The 21,459-nt window shown below is 43.1% G+C and overlaps 3 protein-coding genes across 22 annotated transcripts in view; 1 reads left to right on the forward strand and 2 right to left on the reverse strand.

Moving 5' to 3' along the window:
• WDFY4 (WDFY family member 4) overlaps positions 1–21,459 on the forward strand; it is a 289,400-nt gene that overhangs the window by 228,022 nt on the left and 39,919 nt on the right. For 7 of the 17 annotated variants that reach the window (XM_084996485.1, XM_084996478.1, XM_084996481.1 and 4 more), the window contains one exon: positions 4,303–4,383. The exons of the other annotated variants lie outside the window; for them this stretch is intronic. In XM_084996485.1, the coding sequence (XP_084852611.1) occupies positions 4,303–4,383 (81 nt within the window). The remainder of the gene's footprint in view (positions 1–4,302; positions 4,384–21,459) is intronic. 17 annotated transcript variants of the gene reach the window in all.
• Positions 518–20,481, reverse strand: LRRC18 (leucine rich repeat containing 18). Of its 4 annotated transcripts, none has more exons than XM_084996642.1 (5): positions 20,310–20,453; positions 16,960–17,055; positions 11,501–11,597; positions 5,131–5,991; positions 518–1,842 (listed from the first exon to the last, which is right to left on the reverse strand). In XM_084996642.1, the coding sequence occupies exons 4-5, from the start codon at positions 5,892–5,894 to the stop codon at positions 1,821–1,823; spliced, it is 786 nt and encodes a 261-aa protein (XP_084852768.1). In that variant the 5' UTR covers positions 5,895–5,991; positions 11,501–11,597; positions 16,960–17,055; positions 20,310–20,453; the 3' UTR covers positions 518–1,820. The 4 variants fall into 4 exon arrangements, with proteins under 4 accessions (XP_084852768.1, XP_084852767.1, XP_084852769.1 ...); XM_084996644.1 differs by having other exon boundaries at positions 1,497–1,842; positions 5,107–5,991; positions 20,310–20,439; XM_084996641.1 differs by lacking the exon at positions 11,501–11,597 and having other exon boundaries at positions 20,310–20,481.
• VSTM4 (V-set and transmembrane domain containing 4) overlaps positions 4,989–21,459 on the reverse strand; it is a 163,326-nt gene continuing 146,855 nt past the window's right edge. The window contains exons 8-10 of the transcript XR_014827514.1: positions 20,310–20,481; positions 16,960–17,055; positions 4,989–5,991 (exon numbers count right to left, since the gene is read on the reverse strand). The gene's annotated coding sequence lies outside the window, so the exon portion shown is untranslated. The remainder of the gene's footprint in view (positions 5,992–16,959; positions 17,056–20,309; positions 20,482–21,459) is intronic.

A 21,459-nucleotide genomic window follows, 5' to 3' on the forward strand; every position in this document is an offset into this window, starting at 1 on the left:
CTTCTCACATGGTTGGCTCAATAGGCCGTGGGCAGTGGAGCCTGGTGAGCTCTGCAGGGTGCTGCTCAGGCCTCATTTGGGGCCCCATCTATATTACTCTTTGTCTTTCTTATTCATGTCTCCTCTCACCTGTAACCTTGGCCGTGACCTTAGACCTATGTCTAAGCAGAGGCCCAACTTAAGCCCCACTCTCTGCACCGAGCCTGGCCCCTTTGTCCACCCAGTTTCATCCAGTCAAGGTACTTCCATGGGACAGTGGCAGGGGTGTGAAAGTCCGGAACTGTAGAAGGAGCAACTTAACTGGTTCACGACTCCCACCCCAACCCCACTTGTTACTTATGCCCAGCCACCACCAGAAAACCTGGGGAAAAGATTGAGGAGCCTTGTGTTGTCTCTTTATTATTTCAGCATCTTTCTCAGGAATCTTCAAGGATAAGACCCCCAACATGGATAATTTTAAGTTAGCCCAGCGATCTGAGATAAGATACTCTTTCTCTAAAATGCATTAACTCTTCAGGATGATTGAAGCACTTTATTACCGTGGTTACTCATAAATTAGCACATAGCAGATATATAAGTTTCTGTTTATCACTGCATATAGGCCGTAAGAATTTAATTTTTTTATTTTAAGATAACTGTAGATTCACAGGAAGTTGCAAAAAATAATACAGAGAGGCCCTTTTCAGGCTTCACTTTAATTCCCCCAATGGTTACATCTTACATAACTATAGTACAATTTCAAAACCAGAAAATTGACATTGGTACAATATGTATGCATAGTTCTCTGTCATTTTATCATATTATAGATTCTTGTAACCACCACCACTCTCAACATAGCGATTATTTTTATTACCACAAAGATATTTCTTGTCCACCGCTTCATGGTCATGCCTGCCCTCTATCACTTCTCATCATCTGTAACCCCTGGCAACTAATGATCTGTTTCTCATCTCTACATTTTGTTATTTAGATAATTTTCTGTAAATGGAATCCTAGAGTATGTGGCCTTTGGAGATAGGTCTTTTTTACTCAGAATAATGCTGTTGAAATCCATCCAAGTTGTTGTGTGTTTTACATGCTCCTTTTGATCGCTGAGTGGTATTCCATGATGTGGATATGCCAGAGTTGGTTTAACCCTTTACCTGTTGAGGGAAATTTGGTTGTTTCTCATTTGGGGCCATCACAAATAAAGAAAACAATTTATATTTAATGTAATTATTAAGATATTAGGATATCGGTCTGCCATTTTATTTTTTGTTTCCTATTTTTCCCTCTGTTGTTCATTTCTGTGTTTTTATCCTACCTACTGTTGCATTACTGAAAGGTTTGTTAAAACTCTACTTTGACCTATCCATAGTATTTCCAAGGTTTTTTTTTGGTATGAATTCTTTATATAAATTTTAGTGGCTGAGGATCACAGTAGACATACACAACTTATCAGAGGTGACTGGTGTTGGGATTTTGCCAGCTCAAGTGAAGTATAGAGACCACAATTCTTTTATATCTTAAAGTCTTCTTTTAAATCTTTAATTGTCTGTAATCCATATCTATCATTTTCTTAAATATTTCCTCTATGCACATTAAAAAGAAAACCACACACCAAGTATTTCCCAAAGTCATTTTCACACACAGATGATCTAAAGCAAGAGCGGCAAAATGAATTTAAGAAGCAAGTCAGTGGCTTGGCCAGCATCGGAGAGCCTGGCTTCCAGAATATTCCCCTTGCCACTCTCTTTCTTCTCCTAACTGAGGGCTTTTCTTCTTCAGAGTTGCTTATTCTTGTTAGCTGATTAGTCTTCAGGTTTTTGCCATAAGCTACTCTAGAGAGATGTAGAGCGAATCCTGGGGATGGAGACACAAGAGACCAAGGCAATTACTCCAGGTCACGGAGGCAAACATAGCAAGGGCAGAGGTCACATAGGGATCACAGGGGTCACCTAGGTCATGCTTGGCTTTCAGAGAGAGTGATGACTGGGTGAGCATAATAGGGTTTTTGTTCTGTTTGAGGAAAGAGAGACCCTTGGTTTTCCTATCAGGTGTTCTGGAGCCTCATACACTCTCCAGGAAGTAAAAGTGATTGTGGGATTTTAGGTCCTGAGGGAATGCGAAACATCATCATTAAACCTTTCCTTGACAGAAAGATAAATAAAATGTAGAGAATGCCTCCTAACAGTTCTATCTCCCATCTTCACTGCAAACTCCTGCCAGGGTTTCCTGAGGAACGAGGGGTCTAAGGTGAATGTATCATGAGGCAGATCAGAAGCCTCTGCCCATTTATTTCTCAATCCTGGTGATGTTCAGTGCACTTAAAACCCCTTCCTAAGATGAGGCTCTAGGAATGAAAGCTTCATAAAGCACCTAAAGCACCTAGAGACCAAGGATGGCAAAAAATGTCCTCCTGCATGCCAACCACTCAGCTGGAGGTAAACCCGGGAGAGGTGCTGGACAGAGATTCTGAGGACCAAGTGAGTCGGGGAAGTGGCCACGATGGAGCAGGAGAGGGGGTAGAGGGGCATCCTGTGGGTCAGACTGAGATCCTTTGTAGGGGCACAGGGAGATCTTTTTCCTTAACTTATTAATTCTAAAGAAAAAGTCTCTCGAGGGGGCAAAATGGAAATGGGCAGTGTCCAGATAACTAGCCCTCACTTTCCCTTGGGCTCAAATGTCCCTGCATGGATTCTGTACTTCTTCAGTCAGAGATGAAGTGGCTGAAATAGCAGGATGGCTACCTCAGGGACACGCTCGAGGCCTAACTTTCTAGTCAGGATCCTGAGCCTAAGACTTGACATCTCATCATGCACTTCACAGGTTCTCCATTCATCGTCTTCTAAGAAAAAATTTTGGACGTTAAATGAAGGAAAAAATGTAAAGGATGACAGTCAGTCCTCACAAGGATGTGATGAAATGGGTTCTCATATGTTATTGGTAGATATATAAACAGCTGTAAACTTTTTATAAGCTACTTGATAGCATGTATCACCAATTATTTTAACACACACCCTTTAATACAGTATTTGCAGTGATGAAGATATACCAAGGAATTAATGTGAAATATTTAAAAAATCTTAATCATAAAAGTTTCATCATAAGACCAATTTCTATTAGTGAAAAAATGGAACTAACTTAAATGTCCAACAGTAATTCACAGTTATGTATATTCATGTTTAACTATCTTGCAAATGTTTTAAATCATGGTTATTAAGACCAGGTAATAACATGGGTCTCAAAGCAAGATAAAAATCATATGATGCTATTATTTTAACTATGTCTACACGTAAAAATAACTAGTAGGGAAATCTATCAATATTATAGCTGGCTTACACTGTAGAATTGTGGATACTTTAAGTTGCTATATTTAAGACTATGCGGTAGTCTTGTTACTTTTATAATAGAAACATTTACTAAAGAGAAAAACTAAAAAGGGAATTGAATTTATATCTTCAGAGATTTAAAAAATATGATAGTCATCGCAGCTAAGCATACAAAGGAAAATAAGCAGTGAGGGGGTGAAGAAATGAAGCACACTGTCTGCTATGGTTTATAACATGAAAAAGAAATATCTATCTCTCAGTGCTTTCTCATTGACCATTTCTCAACTTGCTGCAAACACAGGAAAGCTTTGATTAAAACAACTTAGAATAGATTTACAAGGAGATCCTGCTGAATAGCATTGAGAACTATGTCTAGATACTCATGTTGCAACAGAAGAAAGGGTGGGGGAAAAATGTAATTGTAATGTGTGCATGTAAGGATAACCTGACACCCTTGCTGTACAGTGGGAAAAAAAAACAAAACAAAAACCAAACCCTTTCCTAAAGGGATCCTCCTTGACCCCTTTCCCTTAGGCAGTATGAAGGTGTGTGTGAGTCGTACAGAGAAGAGAAGGTTCCCAGCTGTTGTGAGGACCAGCTGTACCACTGTCATTTCTGCCAACAGATTTGGGGTGACAAGGGACACTGTCCAGAGTAGTATTTCAGCTTTGAGAGGTAGCAAGCTCTAGTTCTTAGAGAAAACTGACTTCTACTGAGTACTTAGTCTGTGAGCTGTTTGAGGCACACAGCAACCTCTAGGGGCTGGGCTGGCATTATTCCCACTTTACAGAAGAAGGAACAAAAGCTAAGTAAAATGCCCAGGGAGATGGCAAGTAAGAAGCAGAGCTGCCTTTGTCCCAGATCTGTCCAACTCCAGAATCTTTTTTTTTTTTTTTTTTTTTTTGGCTGTGCCAGGCCAGCCCTGGACACCACTAGGCTCTGATCTAATGTCCTCAAACAATGACGTTATGCCCTGTCGTCTTTCAACCAGTCTTCCCTACAGGTCGCAGAGAGCAAGACAAGCTTTCCCCCATTGGACACAATCCCTGCACCTAACACAGTGCCTCATAAGGTATTTATTTATTGACTGCTCCAACGCATACCTGCACTCATTCTTCCCTTATTCCACAGGGGTCCGGAAAAGCATTGGACATAATAAGATGGGAATGCAACCTCATTCATTCAGTCAAGGGCTTGCAGGTTTAATCTAGAAAGCTCCTAGAGCAAATTATGCAGGTACAGTTAAGAGGGTGGGATTGCTTTGAGCCCAAGATGTGAATGCCAATACTTAATAATAATCAGCTGCCCATTTCCGTGGCTCAGTTTTATTTCCTTCCCAAGACTAGATGTCCATCTTCCTCCTACCAACACATACTCTGAGATGCCTGATTTTTGAAGCCCTGATCCAAAGCATCCCTACAGAACAAGCTTCACACTGGGGTGCTGGCAGTTTGTCCTAAAAAATGTGTGATAATGAGACTAAGAATGTGACAGCTCTATCAGCTGCCCAGGCCACAAGCTGTAGGCAGGAGAGTTTGGGGGCAAAATGAGATGGATGGCTCTTTCCTGACTCATTGTGCCTGTATGTGTGGGTGTGTGCATGCAGACAAGACAGAAATGTGCAGAATGGCAAAGAACTAAAAACCCCTCTGTCAACAAAATCACAAGCCAGGGAAGTAGGGAAAGGTATTTTATGGGCTTGACTGCAGCAGCTGTTGCAGTAATGGAAGAATCCCTCAGGCGTCTGAGGATGCAGCCCATTGTCATCCTCCCTCCCTCCATTTTCCCTTCCTGCCTTAGGGTCAGGGTCCCAGGTCACCTCCATTCTTCCTGGGATTCCTTGGCCGTGGAGTTAGGTGAGGCCAAACTGGAGAAGATGGCCCTTCTTGGTCCTGCCGTGGCCATGCTCTTGATTTTGTTCAGCTTGTCCCGGGCCTGTTGGCATTTTTTCAGGCAAGTCCAACACAGGTCTTTCTCCTCCACCAGATATAGGTTTTCCAGCCTCTTGATGGAATCTATGAACATATCAGACTCCTCTGCCTTGGGAAAGGGGTTTCGCTTTACGTTGAGCTTTTTCAGCTTGGGGAGCTTGGAGATGCTGTTGGGGATGCTGTTTAGCAGGTTGTCATGGAGCGCCACCTCATGGAGCTCCTTTAGAGCGCCCAGTGTGGTGGGCACACTGTCCAGATGGTTCAGGCCCAGATTCACGGTGCGGATATTCTTGAGCTGGTTGAGCTCCACAGGCAGCCCGTTGGTGGTCAGCCTGTTGTTGCTGACGTTGAGGTAGAGCAGAGTGGTCATCTGGCCGATGGACTCGGGGAGCCTGTCGATGTAGTTGCTGTGCAAGTCCAGCCACCGCAGATTCTGGAACTTGGAGATTGAGTCAGGAATCTTCCTGATCAAATTCCGGCTAAGGTCGAGCTCATCCACATCAGTGAGTCGCAGAATACACTTGGGGAAAGTGGTAATTCCCATCTTGCTCAAGTCGAGGCGTTTTTTCCCATCGAATGTGATCTTGATACAATTCTTGGCCACACTGAGGGTGATCTTTTTGCCCTTGGGGGCTTTCCCACGCTTGGCCATGTTCTTTTAGTAGGGGAATGTGTTTTAAGTATGCTGTTCTGATCAAGTGGTGATCAGCTTGAGGAAAAAGTCACATGAAACTGCTAGAAGATAGATTCTGATAAGAAGAGAAAAGATATCCAGTTAGGAGATGGCATAAGGGTACTGGACTCCCCCCACCCCAAGTCATGGTGCTTCAGTCTTTATCGGTTTGAGGAGATAAAGAGGAGAGGGGAGAGAAGTTAGGCCATCAGCAGAAGTTGCCTAGCCAAAGATCTTCAGCAGATTGAATGCCCTCCACACCTCAGTGCTCCCAGATGTAAACTGGGAGGTTCAGGTTGGCCTGAAGGATGCTCATCGCCCTTCTGGCCATGCCATTCCCTGACTTAGGAACCTCTCCATCGTCCTGGACTTTTTCATGTTCCCCCTCCCAGGTGTGGGGGTGCAGGGGGTGTATGTCCTAGATATCCACCATTTCCCAGAGGCTCTCATAAATATAGTCTTTCCCTAGCGTTATCTTCTGAGTTCCTGGGGTGAGACTGCTGGTTTTCAGAAGCAACATAACCTGGATATCAGGGAATAAGGTAGGAGTTAAGAATGACTTGTGTATTACATCCCTCTTCACCCTCTCGACACAGAGAAACTAGCCAGGCCTCGGCCGCTATAACTGCTGAGCAATGAAAGAGAAGTCCTAACTTTTCCTACAAGTGGGAGGATGTGCCGATGCCATGGCCAGGAGAGTCAGGGGTAGGCAGGGAGGAGCCTGGAAGAATGGAAAAGAATGTGGCCTTTTTCCACCACCTACCCCCTGGTCTCCTTTTCATCACATCCTTCGCACTGGAATTCAACTGTAGACTCCTCTGCACCGATAGGTGTGGTAAGTTAGGACCGCCTCTACTGGTGAGGCAGAGGTACAGAGTAATGGGTAGGTTTTGGCTCGGAATGCCTGCTTGGAAGTCCAGTTCTGTCACAAACAATTTTCTGAAGTTTTCCATGCCTCCATTTCCTTGTTTGTGAAAATAGCCCCCTTTTAGGACTCTTAGGGAGTATAAATTATCTAAATTATAAAGAGCTTACAGCAGTGCCTCGTACATAGTAAAAGCTTGCTTAATGTTAACTATTAAATGTTCCTATCAGGAACTTTGCACATACTAATTTTAATCCTCTTAAGATCCAGTAAGATCCGTAGGCTTATCTCCGTCATAAAGAAGAGAAGGCTGAGTCTCAGGAGTAAGGAAGGGCTGCAGCGAGGAAGAGGATGCAACCGGCCTGCCTGTTGTAGAAGCTCTTCTCTTTTCTCTAAATTGGTTCCTCTGGCTGGCTGATCTATTTCGGACCAAACTCCCAGCCTGGATAGAAGCATGCTGTCAGGAGACAGATGCTCGCACTGCCTCCGTTTCCTGGCAGGGATTGGTGGGAGAGCTATGCTGCACTTGCTCTACTTCATCATCCAAGCCCTTTATTAGGAACTGGGTTTGTGTAACATGTGGAGCGCCAGCAGTCAGGCTGTATAAGCCTGCCATCACATGTTTTCCTCATACAGTAACCCTTTGTGTCAAAGGGAGTAGGTAAAAATGCCCCCCACCTGCTTACTCTAAATCCTGCTCTTGCCTCTTCTAATGGAAGGTCAGAGTGTCCCACCCTGTGCAAGTTCTACTGGGTCAGAGCCTCCTCAGATGGATGGAGGCCTCCACGGTAGCCCTAGGGACATTGTTAGAAACAGGGAAGGTTTCAAATCAATAGTATAAACTTCTACCTTCAATAAACTAGTAAAGAAGAGCAAAATAAATCTAAAGTATGTATAAAGAGGAAATAATAAGGATAAGAAGAAATTAATAAAAATTGAAAGGATAAAGACAGTAGAAAAAAAATCAATGAAAGTAAGAGCTGGTCCTTTGAAAGGTTTAATAAAATTGATAAATATCTAGCCAAACTGACAATGAAAAAAAGACATAAATTATGAATATCAGTAATTAAAGCGAGGGTACGGCTAAAAACCCATAGACATTAAAGGGATAATAAGGGACTAGTACAAACAACTTTAGAAAAACACTTAGATAAAATTGACCACAAACTATAAAATCTCACCCTAGAAGAAGTAGACAACCCTTAAAAACCTATATTTATTTAAGAGACTGAATTCATAGTTGAAAAACTTCCAAAAACCCCTCCAGCTTCAAAATTTTTATTGGCAAATTCTACCAAACATTTAAAGGTAATGACACCAATTTTATACAAAGTTTTCCAGAAAATAGAAGAGAGAGCAACTCCTAACTTGTTTTCTGAGGCCAGCATTACCTGATACTAACATCACATATAGACAATATGAAGAATAAAAACTATAGGCCAATATCCCTCATGAACACAGACATAAAAATTCTCAACAAAATATTGGCAAACTGAATCTACAGATATATAAAAAGAATAATACACGATGTCCAAGAAGAAATGCAAGGTTGGTTCAGTATTCAGAAAGCGTATACATTAATGTAATACATTAACAGACTAAAGCGAAAAAATACATGATCGTATCAACTTTTGCTGAAAAAAACGTGTGACAAAACTTAGCATTTATTCATAACAAAAACTCTCAGCAAACCAGTTATAGGAAGGCTCTTTCTTAACCTGATAAAGGTCCCCGCAACCAAAACAAACAAACGAACAAAAACCCTATGCTTAATGTAATTGGTGATAGAGTGCCTTTTCCTCTAAGAACAAGGAAAGGAGGTAAACTTATAATTCTTATTAATATTATTCATATTATACTGGAAATTCTAGCCGGTGCACCATTGTAAGAAAAATAAAAGGCATACCGATAGGAAAAAATGAGATAAAGCTATTCCTGTTCATAGATGTCCTGACTTCCCACATAGAGAATCCCACAGAATTTAAAAGACACTCTTGGAACTAATTAGTAAGTTTAGCAAAATTGCAGAATACAAAGTTATACACACAAAAAACCACTGAATTTATATATACTAGCAATTAGCTATTGGAAACTGAAATTTGAAAAATAATAATGCTCAAAAACTTGTGTATTTCATATAAGTTAAAAAAAGTGCAGGATTTGTATGATGAAAATTACAAAAAAAAAACTGATGAAAGAAAACAAAGATCTAAATAAGTGAAAAAACATAGCATTCCTGAATTGAAAGAATTAATATAGTTAAGATGTCAACTCATCCCAAATTGGTCTAAAGATCAATGTGATTCCAACAAAAATTCCAGCAGGATTATTTGTATATATGAATAAACAGATTCTAGAATTTATATTGAAAGGAAAAGAAACTAGAAATCCAAAACAATTTTGAAAAAGAAACAAGATTGGTGATATGCTTCCTAATTTTAAAACTTACTGTGTAATTACATGTGGTATTGGTGAAGGGAAGAGTATATACATCAGTGGAATAAAAAATAGAGAGTCCAGAACTAGATCTACATAAATATGTTCAAAATGGTCAATTGTTTTTGACTGAAGTTCAAGAGAAATTCAATGGAGAAACAATAAACTTTGCAACAGATTGTGTTGGAACAATTGGTTAACCATTATGCAAAAAATATTGAATCTCAAATTAATTCAGAATGGATCACAGATACATAAAATGTAAAACCATAAAATTTTTAAAAGGAAGTGTAGGAGAACATTTTTATGACCTTGAGATAGGCAAAGAATTCATAGAAGAAAATATTGACAAATTGGACTGCAGCAAAATTTCAAATTTTTTCTCTGTAAAACAAAAACCCATATACAAAACAGGACTAGTATCCAGAATTCATAAAGAACTCAAGGTCAACAGTAAGAAAGCAAACAATGCAATTTAAAAAAAAAAATGCTCAAGAGATTTAATGAGATATTTCACTAGAAAATTATATGGATGGCTAATAAGCCCACGAACCACAAAAAATTGTTCAACATCATTAGTCACTAGGGACTGAAATAGTGCACCTCACCGCCTCCCAAAGGCAGAGGCAGCTCTAGGCCAGAAGGAGCATGCTCAGCCCCACCCCCTTCATGCTTTTCCTCAGGGTCACTTCACCTGGCTGGGACCCTTGCCCTTGGCTGAGGAGGGTAGGATGTGTTGTGTGGCTTAGGGTCCAGTCTGAACTCTCTAAGGTGTGAGAGCCACTAGAAGCAGACTAGTGCCGGGAGCCCCCAAAGACCAGTGACATCCCTTTTCTCATTCAACTACGAATGGTCAGCATCCTCCTCAGATCTGCCCAGTGGATAGGAGAGTAAATATTGGCAAAAGAAGTGTGAACAAATGACCTTTCCATACAACTAAAACTGGTTGGGTGGCCTGTTATAACCAACTCATAGAATCCTCAAGTATCAGCATGGGGTCAACCCACACAAGGGAATCTGGCAATTATAAAGAGAAAGAGATGTAAATAGATAATCAGATGGGTGGATCAATAGATAGACAGATAGATGGATAGACAAATAATAGATTTCATTTCATAGGAACCGCTTAGAAACCTAAATGGAAGCAACTTCTAAATGTACTATCTTTTGTCTTGTACAGTTGTTTTTTATACTATGGAAAAACTGGACCAGTTGGTTTGACTTTAATTTCTAATTAATTTTTCTATCTAGTCATTGTGAATCAAACAGCATGGCGGGGCACCCCGTGGATAGCTAAATTAAAAATGTGATGGCAACTTATATTTTAATGCCATCGAAATATTTGCAAGCATTTTGAGTTGTGAGATCATTATCTTCACTATGATACTAGATGTATCTGGTGCTTCGCACTCATGTATCTTTATATTTTTAAGTAAGACTGACTGTATATATATCTGATATCTTTAAACATCTTGCTAACACGATCTCGCAATAATTACTTCACTCTTCATTGATGCATTGAGAACAGGACGAACATATCGTAGAACTGAAACACCAAAATCACTGCCATTCCACAGCCAGCTTCAGAGCAAGCTTTGTGTTATATGGATGACAAATATCTTTTGCCTAAAGGAGAGCCCTTAAGGGGAAGTAATGCAAAGTTCCCTCAATGAACTTACTCATTCAAAAGTCAGTATTCTCTCTTCTGACGCTTGTGAGACCCATTCACTACACAGGTAAGAGGCCAGCCTCATCTCTGCTGTGACTCCCCACATGTCTTTAGATCATTCCCTATGCCCTTCATCCCTTCCCAGAAGCCATGTGGATGGATGGAGACTTGGCTGTTCACTGTGGGGCCATCTGTGGAGTGGTTGTGTCAAGTACCCCCGGCCAGACCTCCAAAACAGGCACTAATGTTTGACTCAGCTATAGTCTTCACTTGGGGAAAGAATTACCATTTGTCCTTTTTTTTTTTTTTTTTTGCCTTATAGGGCCACACCCATGGCAAATGGAGGTTCCCAGGCTAGGGGCTGAATTGGAGCTGCAGCTGCCGGCCTGCGCCACAGCATAGCAACGCGGGGTCTGAGCCATGTCTGTGACCTTCACCACAGCTCATGGCAATGTCAGATCCTTAACCTACTGAGCGAGACCAGGGATCGAACCCGCATCCTTATGGATACTAGTCAGCTTCATTTCCACTGCACCGCAGTGGAACTCCCCCATTTGTCTTTTGACCACTCTGGGCCTGCAGCTGTGTGCTCTGCTACTTGCTTTATAGCATTACCTGATTTTTAGAGTATAGATTCACTGCAGGTATAGACAAGAAGTGTTTCTATTTTTCCACTACTGTCCCCAGGTGTGTTATGTTGAGTCCCTCTTTCCTGTGGGCATAAAGACAGATTACTAGTGGGGGAGACAGACTAGAGGCAGGAAGATTTCGGTTCAGCTCATAGCAATACCTTCACCAGACACTTTGCAGCATTGATGGAGAGAATGACGATGACAGGCAGAACATAGATACAGGCAGCAGGGGTGGACTCTTTCAGGGACCCCACATTTATGGGGTTTTCTGACATTAAATTTGGACATGCTTCGTAATGTCAAGAGGCCACCCACCACCATTCACTCAAGTGATATATACCAAAGTAACTACTGCAAGCAAGCTCCTTTCTATATCTCATAATCTCCATAGCAATTATGTAAAGTATCAATCCTATTTTTAATATAAAAGATTTCAGCCTCAGAGAAATCAAATGACTTCCCCGAAATCACACAGACAACAACAGCTCAGCCCAAATCAAGCCTAGATGTATAATCCCAAATTTTATGATCTTCTCACTATACTATCCTGCCTCTTTTTTCCTCCAGTTGCCTTTGCTTTAGCAGTAGGCAATGCCTCATCCTGGGGGGCACATTGCTGTCCTCCACTGACTCTGAGGAGAGAAAGGCATTCTGGGGAATTCTAGCTCTCCCAGGGCAAAGCCACCTCTGTAAGTGAAAATTAAGGCTGCCTGACCCCTACATCCCCAAAAAGGCATATTGCCAGTTTTGTGTCACCTATGGGCTCTCTCAGCCTGGAACCACAGAGTTCTCAGATTCTGGTGACCAGATGCTGGTTCAGGTCCATTCTTTTTTTTTTTTTTTTTTTTTTTTTTTTGGGTTTTGTCTTTTTTAGGGCTGCACCTGTGGCATATGGAGATTCCCAGGTTAGGAGTCAAATCGGAGCTACAGCTGCTAGCTACACCGCAGCTCATGGCAAAGCTGGGTCCCCCACCCACTGAGCAATGCCAGGGATCAAACCTACAACCTCATGGTTCCTAGCTGGATTTGTTTCCACTGCGTCACAACAGGAACTCCATCAAGTCCATTCTAATTTAGCCTGGTTAGGCAGGGAGCTTCGTGGGGCTTATCTGCAAGTAGTTTACTGGGAAATGGAGCGCATTCTGGCTCAAGCAGATGCCAATTCAATGGGAGTGGGAGATGCCATCTTTGGCCCAAGTCTCTGCAGGGGTCAGTAACACACATGTCCCACTGACCTCTTGGAGGGAACACATGCAACCTGGGGGTCCCTGAAGAACCATTTCAGCTCTGCTCATTGTCTGTCACCCCCTTCCCAGGGGCCTATGCGTGAGATACTTGTTTTCATAGATACATGCATGTATGTATATATCTGAATATAACTGAATAATACAAATTTTAAAGACATTTTAATAACATTAGTGGAGTCATTTAAGTGTAAGAGCTTGAAGGCTGACAATGAGGGGGGAGAGGAAGAGAGGAGGGGGACAGTTTAAAGGGTACATGCAGTGCCACCAGCCAGTTCATTTACCAGGAATGTGCCCCCAAGTGGGCGGTGACAGAGACAGGAATCTGTCCTTCCTCCACCCCACCACTCCCCACTAGCCCCCCATGGTGTTAGCTCCTTGTCAGGATACCCTTTTTCATCCAGGGTCTCCCTGGAGCACTAGCCCACTGCACCCCCGTGTGCCCACCAGAGAAGCCGGCCCTCTGCTTCCCTGCATTGAGGGGGGTGGCTGCCGGCTGTGCAGTGGCCCTGGGAGGTTGATTTTCAGTGTGGGCGCACTTGAAAACCTCACACTTGTAAGATGCACGTCTGCAATTCCCAAACAACAGGCTTTCTCCTTGGGGGGGGGCACCACATGATGCTCTCCACCCCCACACCCCCCAACACAGGCATATCCTTCATAGCCCTCAAAGGCCCTTCATGCCTCCTTTACAAAGCAAGTGCCCTCCAATTTGCCATTTCAATCAGTCCTTACAACCCTCCTTTAAGGTAGAAATATTCCTCCCACCCAAAGATAAGGGCCTGGGGGGGTGGGGGGGTGTAATATCGTTTATCCAAGTTCACTGTGCTTGCATTATTCCAGGGCTCCCGAGTGGGATGTTCTTCCCATGACATCAGAGTTGCAGCAGACAGAATGTCTGTATGGAAATTTTCGGGTTCACTTCATTTGGCAATTATCTGGTTAATTGGGTCAACACGGAGCCAAGGATCTTATATTATGCATGTGTATCTTGGTCTCCCCCTATTATTTACTTCTCAGTCCTCAGCACCAGCGTGGCTCTGCACATGTGCTGCCTGGGAAGCCTTTATCTGTCAAACTGCCCCCTTCCCCCTAGCGGGTAATAAAAATTCAACTTTTATTTGGAGCAAAAGTTCCCAGGGGGTCACATGGCCGAATAACAAAAGATGATGATTTCTTATTGGTTTAATAGCATCTATTTTATAATTCTGAGTCTACTCTGTTTTAATTGGATTTGTTAAAGGAGCAAAAGGGACTAGGTGCCTTACAATTAAAATAAAACATTAGGACTATCAGTTTAACAGACTAGAAATGACTTGTTCATCAACCAACACATTCACAGTACACAAAGCAACCTCGACACCTAGGAAAGCGAAGAAGCAAAGTCAGTCCCGCCACTTTAAACCCCAAGAGGCCAGCATTAATTCAATTTCAGCCAACTCGGTTTAAGCACTGCTATTGCCAGACAGATGTGATTGCATTTTCTCCTCACAGCCGAGGCCCCTTGCAGATAGGGAAATAGGCTCAGAGAAGCAGCTTGGGCTTGGCCAGGCAAAAAGCACAGGGGCTTTAGAGCCACATGGGTTACCAGCCAGCTCCCCATTTACCTCTCAGTGACCCTGTACAGGCTGTGGGGCCTCACTGAGCTTAGCACCCCTTCTGTAAACTGGCTGCTGTAAAGTGGCTGCTTCTGCAGGGCAGGGTGAGGGTGAGTGAGGGCCTCTGAGGCCTTTGTTGTGACTGTGTATGGGGAAGGGGTGGGGGGAGCAGCAGCAGCAGGAACAGGACAACAGCATAGCTGATGACACTAGGGCCAGGACTCCAGGATTCCAACTGGGTGGAAACCCACTTCGGACCCCCCACTTGCCAGGGCAGCCCTGCATCAGGTGCAGAGGTTGGGGTACTTCACCTTGAGGCACATGGCCAGTCACCTGGGATCGCAGAGTTGGGGCGGGGGGAGGGGACAGTTCTCTAATGCCCTGTGACATAGTGCATTCTTGCGCATCATGACGCCATCCAGCCCCAGTGAGAGCTTGCTGAGGAGCGGACACGGTGCAGACGCAGGTGTACCCTGGTGATGTGCAACTGGCGGGCTCCCTGGTGTGGTACCCGGGCTGCGGTAGGACAGCCCCTACAGGTGACCTTGGAGCTGAGACTTGAACACTAAGATGATTAGCGGGAGGATTTGGGAAAGAACATCCCTGGAAAGGGGTATACAAAGTGCAAAGTCCTAACAGTGGGGAGGAGCTTGAGTGTTTAAGAAAAAGGAGATGCAGGGGTGGCTGGAGCAGGGACAGCAAGGGGAAGGTCGAAGAAGAGGGCAGAGGGGACTTTATGAATAGGTGCGTTACGTGTATTATCTCATTTAATCCATCTACCCCACTGAGTGAAAGCACTGATCCCCAGAGCACGTCGCTTGTTGAAGCCACATGCCAGTCAAGGAAAGGCAGCAGCTGCTTTGCTCACTTGTCTGTGGGCTTAACTCCACATGGCTTTTATATGAAAGTCTGACTTGACAATGTCCTGTGAAAATTTGGCTCTCTGGGCCTACAAGGAGACTCCTGACCCATCATGTTTGTGTTTTCCAGACACTACCCTAAAGTTAGCTGGATCCTGTGGGAACTCTCATCCTAGTTCAGGTCAAGCCCATCCTTAAGGCACTAAAAAGAAGGCATGTGTGTTCTCAGACCTTGCTCTGGGGATTGAGATGAGTTCTGTTATGAGAGACTGGTAGAGAGCTTGAAAATTGAAAATTGGTAATGAACTGGCAATGAACTGAAGGCTGGCCATGGATAGTACCACAGGGTTGCCCGTCACGGCACTGGGAGGGGCGCGCCTTGTTCAGCTGCATGCCTTTGTTCCAAGGGCACCGGGGACCAGGAAATGTTGCCTAGCTTGATGATGACCCACCCAGAGGATGGGTGGAGGGAAAGAGCATGAAGTCCTTCCCTTTCATTTGCAATGACAAGCAAACTGCTCTGGGCAGCAGTGGGAGACCCTTGAGCCCTGAGAGGAAGCTGGAGTCACCAAGCACCAGACCCTAAAAACCAGCATGTAGACAACTGTGGGGCTCAGGCGCTTGATAGAGCAGACAGGGGCTGCCTTGGCTTCTGCCTCCCCCCCTTCCAGGCTGAAGCTCAAGCCCACAGTCACCCCAACTTGGGGACTAGTCACAGTTGTGTCCCTCCCTAGCTGTGTGACTTTGCACACATTTCCTGACTTTTCTTACGCCCCATTTCTTCACGTGGGGGAAGCTGATAGTTAGTACTTGGTTCATACGATAGCCATACAGTTTGTAAATGTATTGAAAACCTATTTCGTGCCAGACTGTTTAAACACGTTTAAATTAGTCTCCTGTCTTCAGACTGTGCATACGAATTATATTGACCACCTACTCTAGGCCAGGCATTTTGTAGACATTATAAATAATTCTTACACCTGCCCCATGTATTTATTGATTTTTTATCTTTACTGGACAGATATGGGGCACTTGAGGCTCAGAGAGGCTAAGTAGCTTGTCCAAAGTCACAAAGATTTGAAGTAAGTGTGCCTACCTTTACCTGTCATGTAAATAGGGACATGAGTGAATTCCATAAAGAGTCCCTCCTTGCAAGACCCAGCCTAGCCTAAGACTCAACCACTTGTTAGTGGGTTCCATGACCTGGATCCCTTGTAGAAAGGGTTTGCCTCCAGACTTCTCAAAAGACAGACTGTGCTCCAAACCCCAGCATAGTCAGTGGTGATCAAGTGAGGTCTGCTGAGGTTACCTACAAAGGCTCCAGCCTCCTGACTGAATGAGCACTACAGTTTCCTTATAGGGGTAACTGGGTGGGTGAAGAAGCAGTTTAAACGCTAGGCTCTACCTGCTTGTAGAGCAGCAAACAAAGCTCAAGGAGTTGCAGACTTTTGACCCCAAAGTCTCCTGGACTCCCACACTAACCTCCCAAGCTTACCGGTGGCCCAGAGGCCCCAGAACACTCAGCTGGGTCCCCAGCTAGCTGCCCTTCCTGCCTGGGGCTCACAGCCAGCTTGCTCCTTTCCTAAATAATGAATTAGCTGGCGTCTGGGGTTTGTAAATAAAACACACCAGGAGAACTGGCATTTCCAAAGTCGCTTACTCAAAGGGGAAGAGAGAAGAGAGTTTGAAGAGGTTGGAGTTTGGCAGAGTTAAAATAAATGCAACCAGAGGAAAACTTACCCGTTCCTCCCAGGTCTTCCTCCTCAACTGTGAAACTTTGTCACCAGGCAACAAGACTTGGGACCTGGAGTTCATTAGCATAATCTCGATGCCAGCCTGTAAGGTGAGAGAACCCAGTGCTGAAAGGGTCTCCAGGACACCCAGACACCCAGCAGGCCCGGCTTGCTGCCCACGCAGAGGTCCCTGGGGTCCCTGAGACTCACAATGGGCTTCCTCCTGGCCTCCCCCAGCAGTGCCCTGGGGATTACAGCACCAGGCTGCATGCTTTCCCCGGTGACCGCCGCCGGAAGAGGACGTTGCTAACAGAGGGGAAAGAGCCACGTTTGCTCTTTGAATGGACAAACTCCTGCTGTGGCATTGAGTTCCATGAAATATGTTCGACTTCCTTGTAGCTTGCCCCAGTACTTCTTCCTGCTCTTTAGTTGTTGAGAGAGCTGGCTTTTTATCTGTTTATTTGAATTTAATTATTTCTTGCAGTTTTCTCTTTATACCCCCTTTTCACTATTAGATCAGAGTGACTACAATGTTCATGAAAATCAGACATTCTAGAATCATTTTTTCTTAGCTGATACGATGTCATTCAATGCCGACATGTACTTTCTGAACCCGACATTTTTAATGAATGCGCAATACCGAATCATGGGGACTTTGTTTTTCCAGTTTGGTACTATCGTGAATAAGGCTGAAATGAATGTATCGGGGCACTTATTTGTTGTTGTTGTTGTTTTCAGTTTCTTTTCCCTTACATTAAATTCCCAGAAACTGAGAAATTTGACAAAAAGGTTAAACATTAAGATTATGCAAAAAATAAAATAACATTGTAGAAAAGTTAGAAGATTCATATATAGAAATAAAAATATAAAAACACTCTAAATTGTACTACCCAGGTCAAATTTAAAGATAAATAAAATAATTAGTAAATAAATGATTTAAAATGCAAAATGAACCCAAGTGATAAAAATTTGGGAAAGTACAAAAGAGCAAAATAAGAAAGATTAAGAAATAAAAATGAGGAGTTCCTATCATGACTCAGTGGAAGCAAATCTGACTAGCATCCAAGAGGATGCAGGTTCGATCCCTGGCCTCGGTCAGTGGGTTGAGGATCCAGCATTGCCATGAGCTGTGTTATAGGCCAGCAGCTACAGCTCCGATTTGACCCCTACCCTCGGAACCTCCGTATGCCTTGGGTGTGGCCCAAAAAAGACAAAATAATAATAGTAATAAAAAAAATAAAATGTAATAAATCATTAAATTAGAAATAGAGTTAACTATAAAAATTTTAAATATGTGAATACCACCGCTGTTCTATTCAATCCAAAACTAAATAAAAGAGATCTTTTAATTTAGACAATAGATTTAAAATAATGATCAAATAAAGGTAAAAAGAAAATTAAAAATTACCTGAAATCCTACAACTTAGTGTATTTCTAATTAGAATATTCAAAAAGTACCTAATTTAAATTAAAAAATAAGTAATATGAAATCTTAAAACACAGATAAGCAAAAAATAATACAATAAATATTTTAAGGGAGGAAATACATGAGAAAATAAACACATTTTAAAATGTAGATATGTCAAACATTATAAAAATAAAAGCCACTATTTTCAGCATTTAGAGGTAGCTTCATGTATAAACCTCCAGAATTTCATGCATCTACAGTATCAGGTTTGTGGCATGGGTGTGCAATAATAATTTGGCAATTTTGCTAATGTTCATTTTTAACTCCAAATATACACAAATTACCCATTTGTCAGGTAATCGCCGTCCAATCCAGCCATAACAAGGATTTTTGTTATTTTTTTTTTAATTTGTTTTTGTTTTCTTTTCTTCTTCGGAGGAAAGCATTTGTTTTCATAGTCAAGGTCTGGGGTCAAGGTGTGGTCCAGCAGATGCTCTGCACAGCCCAGTGTGCTGGGCATTCACGGTGCCTGCCCTGCCCTAGGCCTTGTGGCTCATGCATACCCTCGTGTACTTCCCTAGTTTGCATGCCACCTCTTAGCCCACCTCCATTTCCACATCTGAAGATGGAGATAATAGCTACTTCATCAGATCTTTGTGAAAATTAGACAATAGACAAAAAGTCTTTGTAGTTTGTAATGCATTAGACAATTATTGTTTTTCTGCAAGATTTCTACATGTTAGAGAAATAAAGACAGGAAGTTATAGTAGAAAGTCTCAGTATTCTGTCAACACGGGAAGAAATCTCTGGTTTGCAAACATGCCTGTCTATTCATGGATTTCTCTTGACCTACAACCTAGATTTGAAAACTAGGCCAACCCAGATTTGCTTTTAAGGAGGGAAAAACATAGATTTGATTAAAAATGAAACAGCATGAATAAAAATCACCCCTCAAAACAAGGAAGAATTTGAACCCAGCCTAACTCTTGACCACATGCAGAGTCCTGGTTGAAGATAGTGTCCCATCTCTGGAAGTTATCCAGAGGAGTTTAGACACCTGTTTGGGTGGGGGTGAGGCTGGTAAGGTGTCCTCTGTGGGCCCACTGTGCTAGGCCACCTTCAGGTTAGGTGGAATGATCTTCCTAGTCCTCAGCGACTTTGAATTCTTCCCTTCTTCTCAACCCCATCCCAGAGGGCCTGGCCTCTTGCCCAATAGACTCCATGGCAAACCCTGAGGACCTTTGGCATGACAGAGCAGGTGATCTGATTCACAGGTGGCACAATTTTTCTAAGATCTTACAGCATTCTATTGGCAGAACCAGGCAGGTCTTGACCAAAAGCAAGTCTTCACTTTTACACCATGTTCTTCTTCCTCCCAGAGTGAGAAAGAACCAAGCCTGCTCTAGGATAGCATCATTATCCACTAGAACTATGCCCCTTGAGGGAGCCTGTGCCCACACCTGTGCTAACCTTTTCCAGACCCCTGACTGCACTTGCCCCCAGCACTTCTCTCTGACAGATGCCGTTAGTCACGTTTGAAGGGTGAGGTAAGGGCAGTTCAGAGCAGTCAAAGTTGGGGGGGGGGTCAGGATTTGAACCCAGGTCATATTGACTCCAAAGCCAGTGCTCTTTCCCACGCTGCCTCCCTTAGAACTTAGAAGGGCTTTAGGAAACCAAGAGCCATCTCTGGTACCTTGTTTAATATAAAACTTACACTATAATGATGGAACAATGTAGTGTATCACCTCTTAAAGAAATACTTTAATCACTAGATATTTACAAATTTCATATAGAATTTTGTAATTATATTTTTTAAATTATTTTTATTGTTTATTACTTTTATTTTTATTTTATTTTATTATTTTTAATTTTTAATTAATTTTATATACAATTTTGTAATTGCCTTCAGATAAACATGATTTTAAAAATTTTTTTGAAAGAGAACTCACCTTTGCTTACGTGTCTGGGCAGTATTGGTAATGGTGTCGTTTTCTGATGGTAATGAAATGATGGATCTTCCTTGAGCTCATAGCTGATGAAATGAGGAGGTGCTTTTATCTTCTGCACACAATTCCACTTGGTGGCAATGTCACAAAAGGCCACTGGTAGAATTCTAGAACTCTTTCAGAAAAGGAAAAAAAAACAAAAAACAAAAAAAGCAGAGGCTGTCTCTCTTTTCCTGGACCCTATCAGACACATTTTTCTCCCCTATCCCTACTCCACTGTCAAACTTCTAAAATATAGTAACAAGATTAGCAGGCTTTGCTGTACCTACTCCACATCCTTGTGGCTCAGCGCCACATCCTCAGAAAGATTCAGAGCACATTCTTTTCAAGGTGGTGACCTTCACTGTCTCTAGCCTGGACTCTGCCCTTGTTTATAGCCTTCAAAGTCGTTTGCCTTCTGGAACTGGGGTAGGTGGCCAGGCTCACAGACAGGGCAAGAAAACCAAATCTTCACTTGAGCCTTTGCAAAAGCTAAAACAATAAATGTGGCCATATTTTTCCTGTTTGTTACTGTTATTGTTGGCTGGATAGAATGGACCCAAAAGATGATTTCTCTACTGGAGGGGAAGGGTGAATCCCCTCCTGGGAGTTGCTTTCTGTTTATAGAAAATATGCCCAGGAAGGTACTGAATGAGGAAGGTTGGGGAGCCTGGGACAGATGATGTGATGGTAATGCCATGATGGGAAGATGAAGAGGTGCTGCCCCTGCTGGGGCTCTTAGGTGGCCAGGCCTTGTCCACATGAAGGCCTGAAGGACCCTGGTGCCGCCCACATGGATGAAATGTGGGGGCAGGATCCATGGGTACCTGAGAGGACCGAGGCCGAGGGCATGGCTGGAGAGAGGCATGACTTGGTTTGGTTTGGTGGAACATCCTGAGCAGGAACCTAGTTTGGGGAACAGAAGGGAGACAGAGAGGAAAAGAAAACAGAGCTGGAAAAAGAACCAAGGGACACTCCAGAGACTGAGGAACTGAGCTCCACAAATCCCTGCTGAGCAGAAGTGGCATTTCTCATGGAGAAAGTTCCTTTGCCACATCCTCCCCAGCGCCGCATCTTGTGGCACTTTAAAGCTCTTCCCTACCACACTGCTCAG

This window comes from Sus scrofa, chromosome 14 (assembly GCF_054392235.1).
Source record: "Sus scrofa isolate SSC_HxYL_T2T_F1_AM1 chromosome 14, Sscrofa_HxYL_maternal_Yorkshire_Landrace_v2.0, whole genome shotgun sequence".
Lineage (NCBI taxonomy): Eukaryota > Metazoa > Chordata > Mammalia > Artiodactyla > Suidae > Sus > Sus scrofa.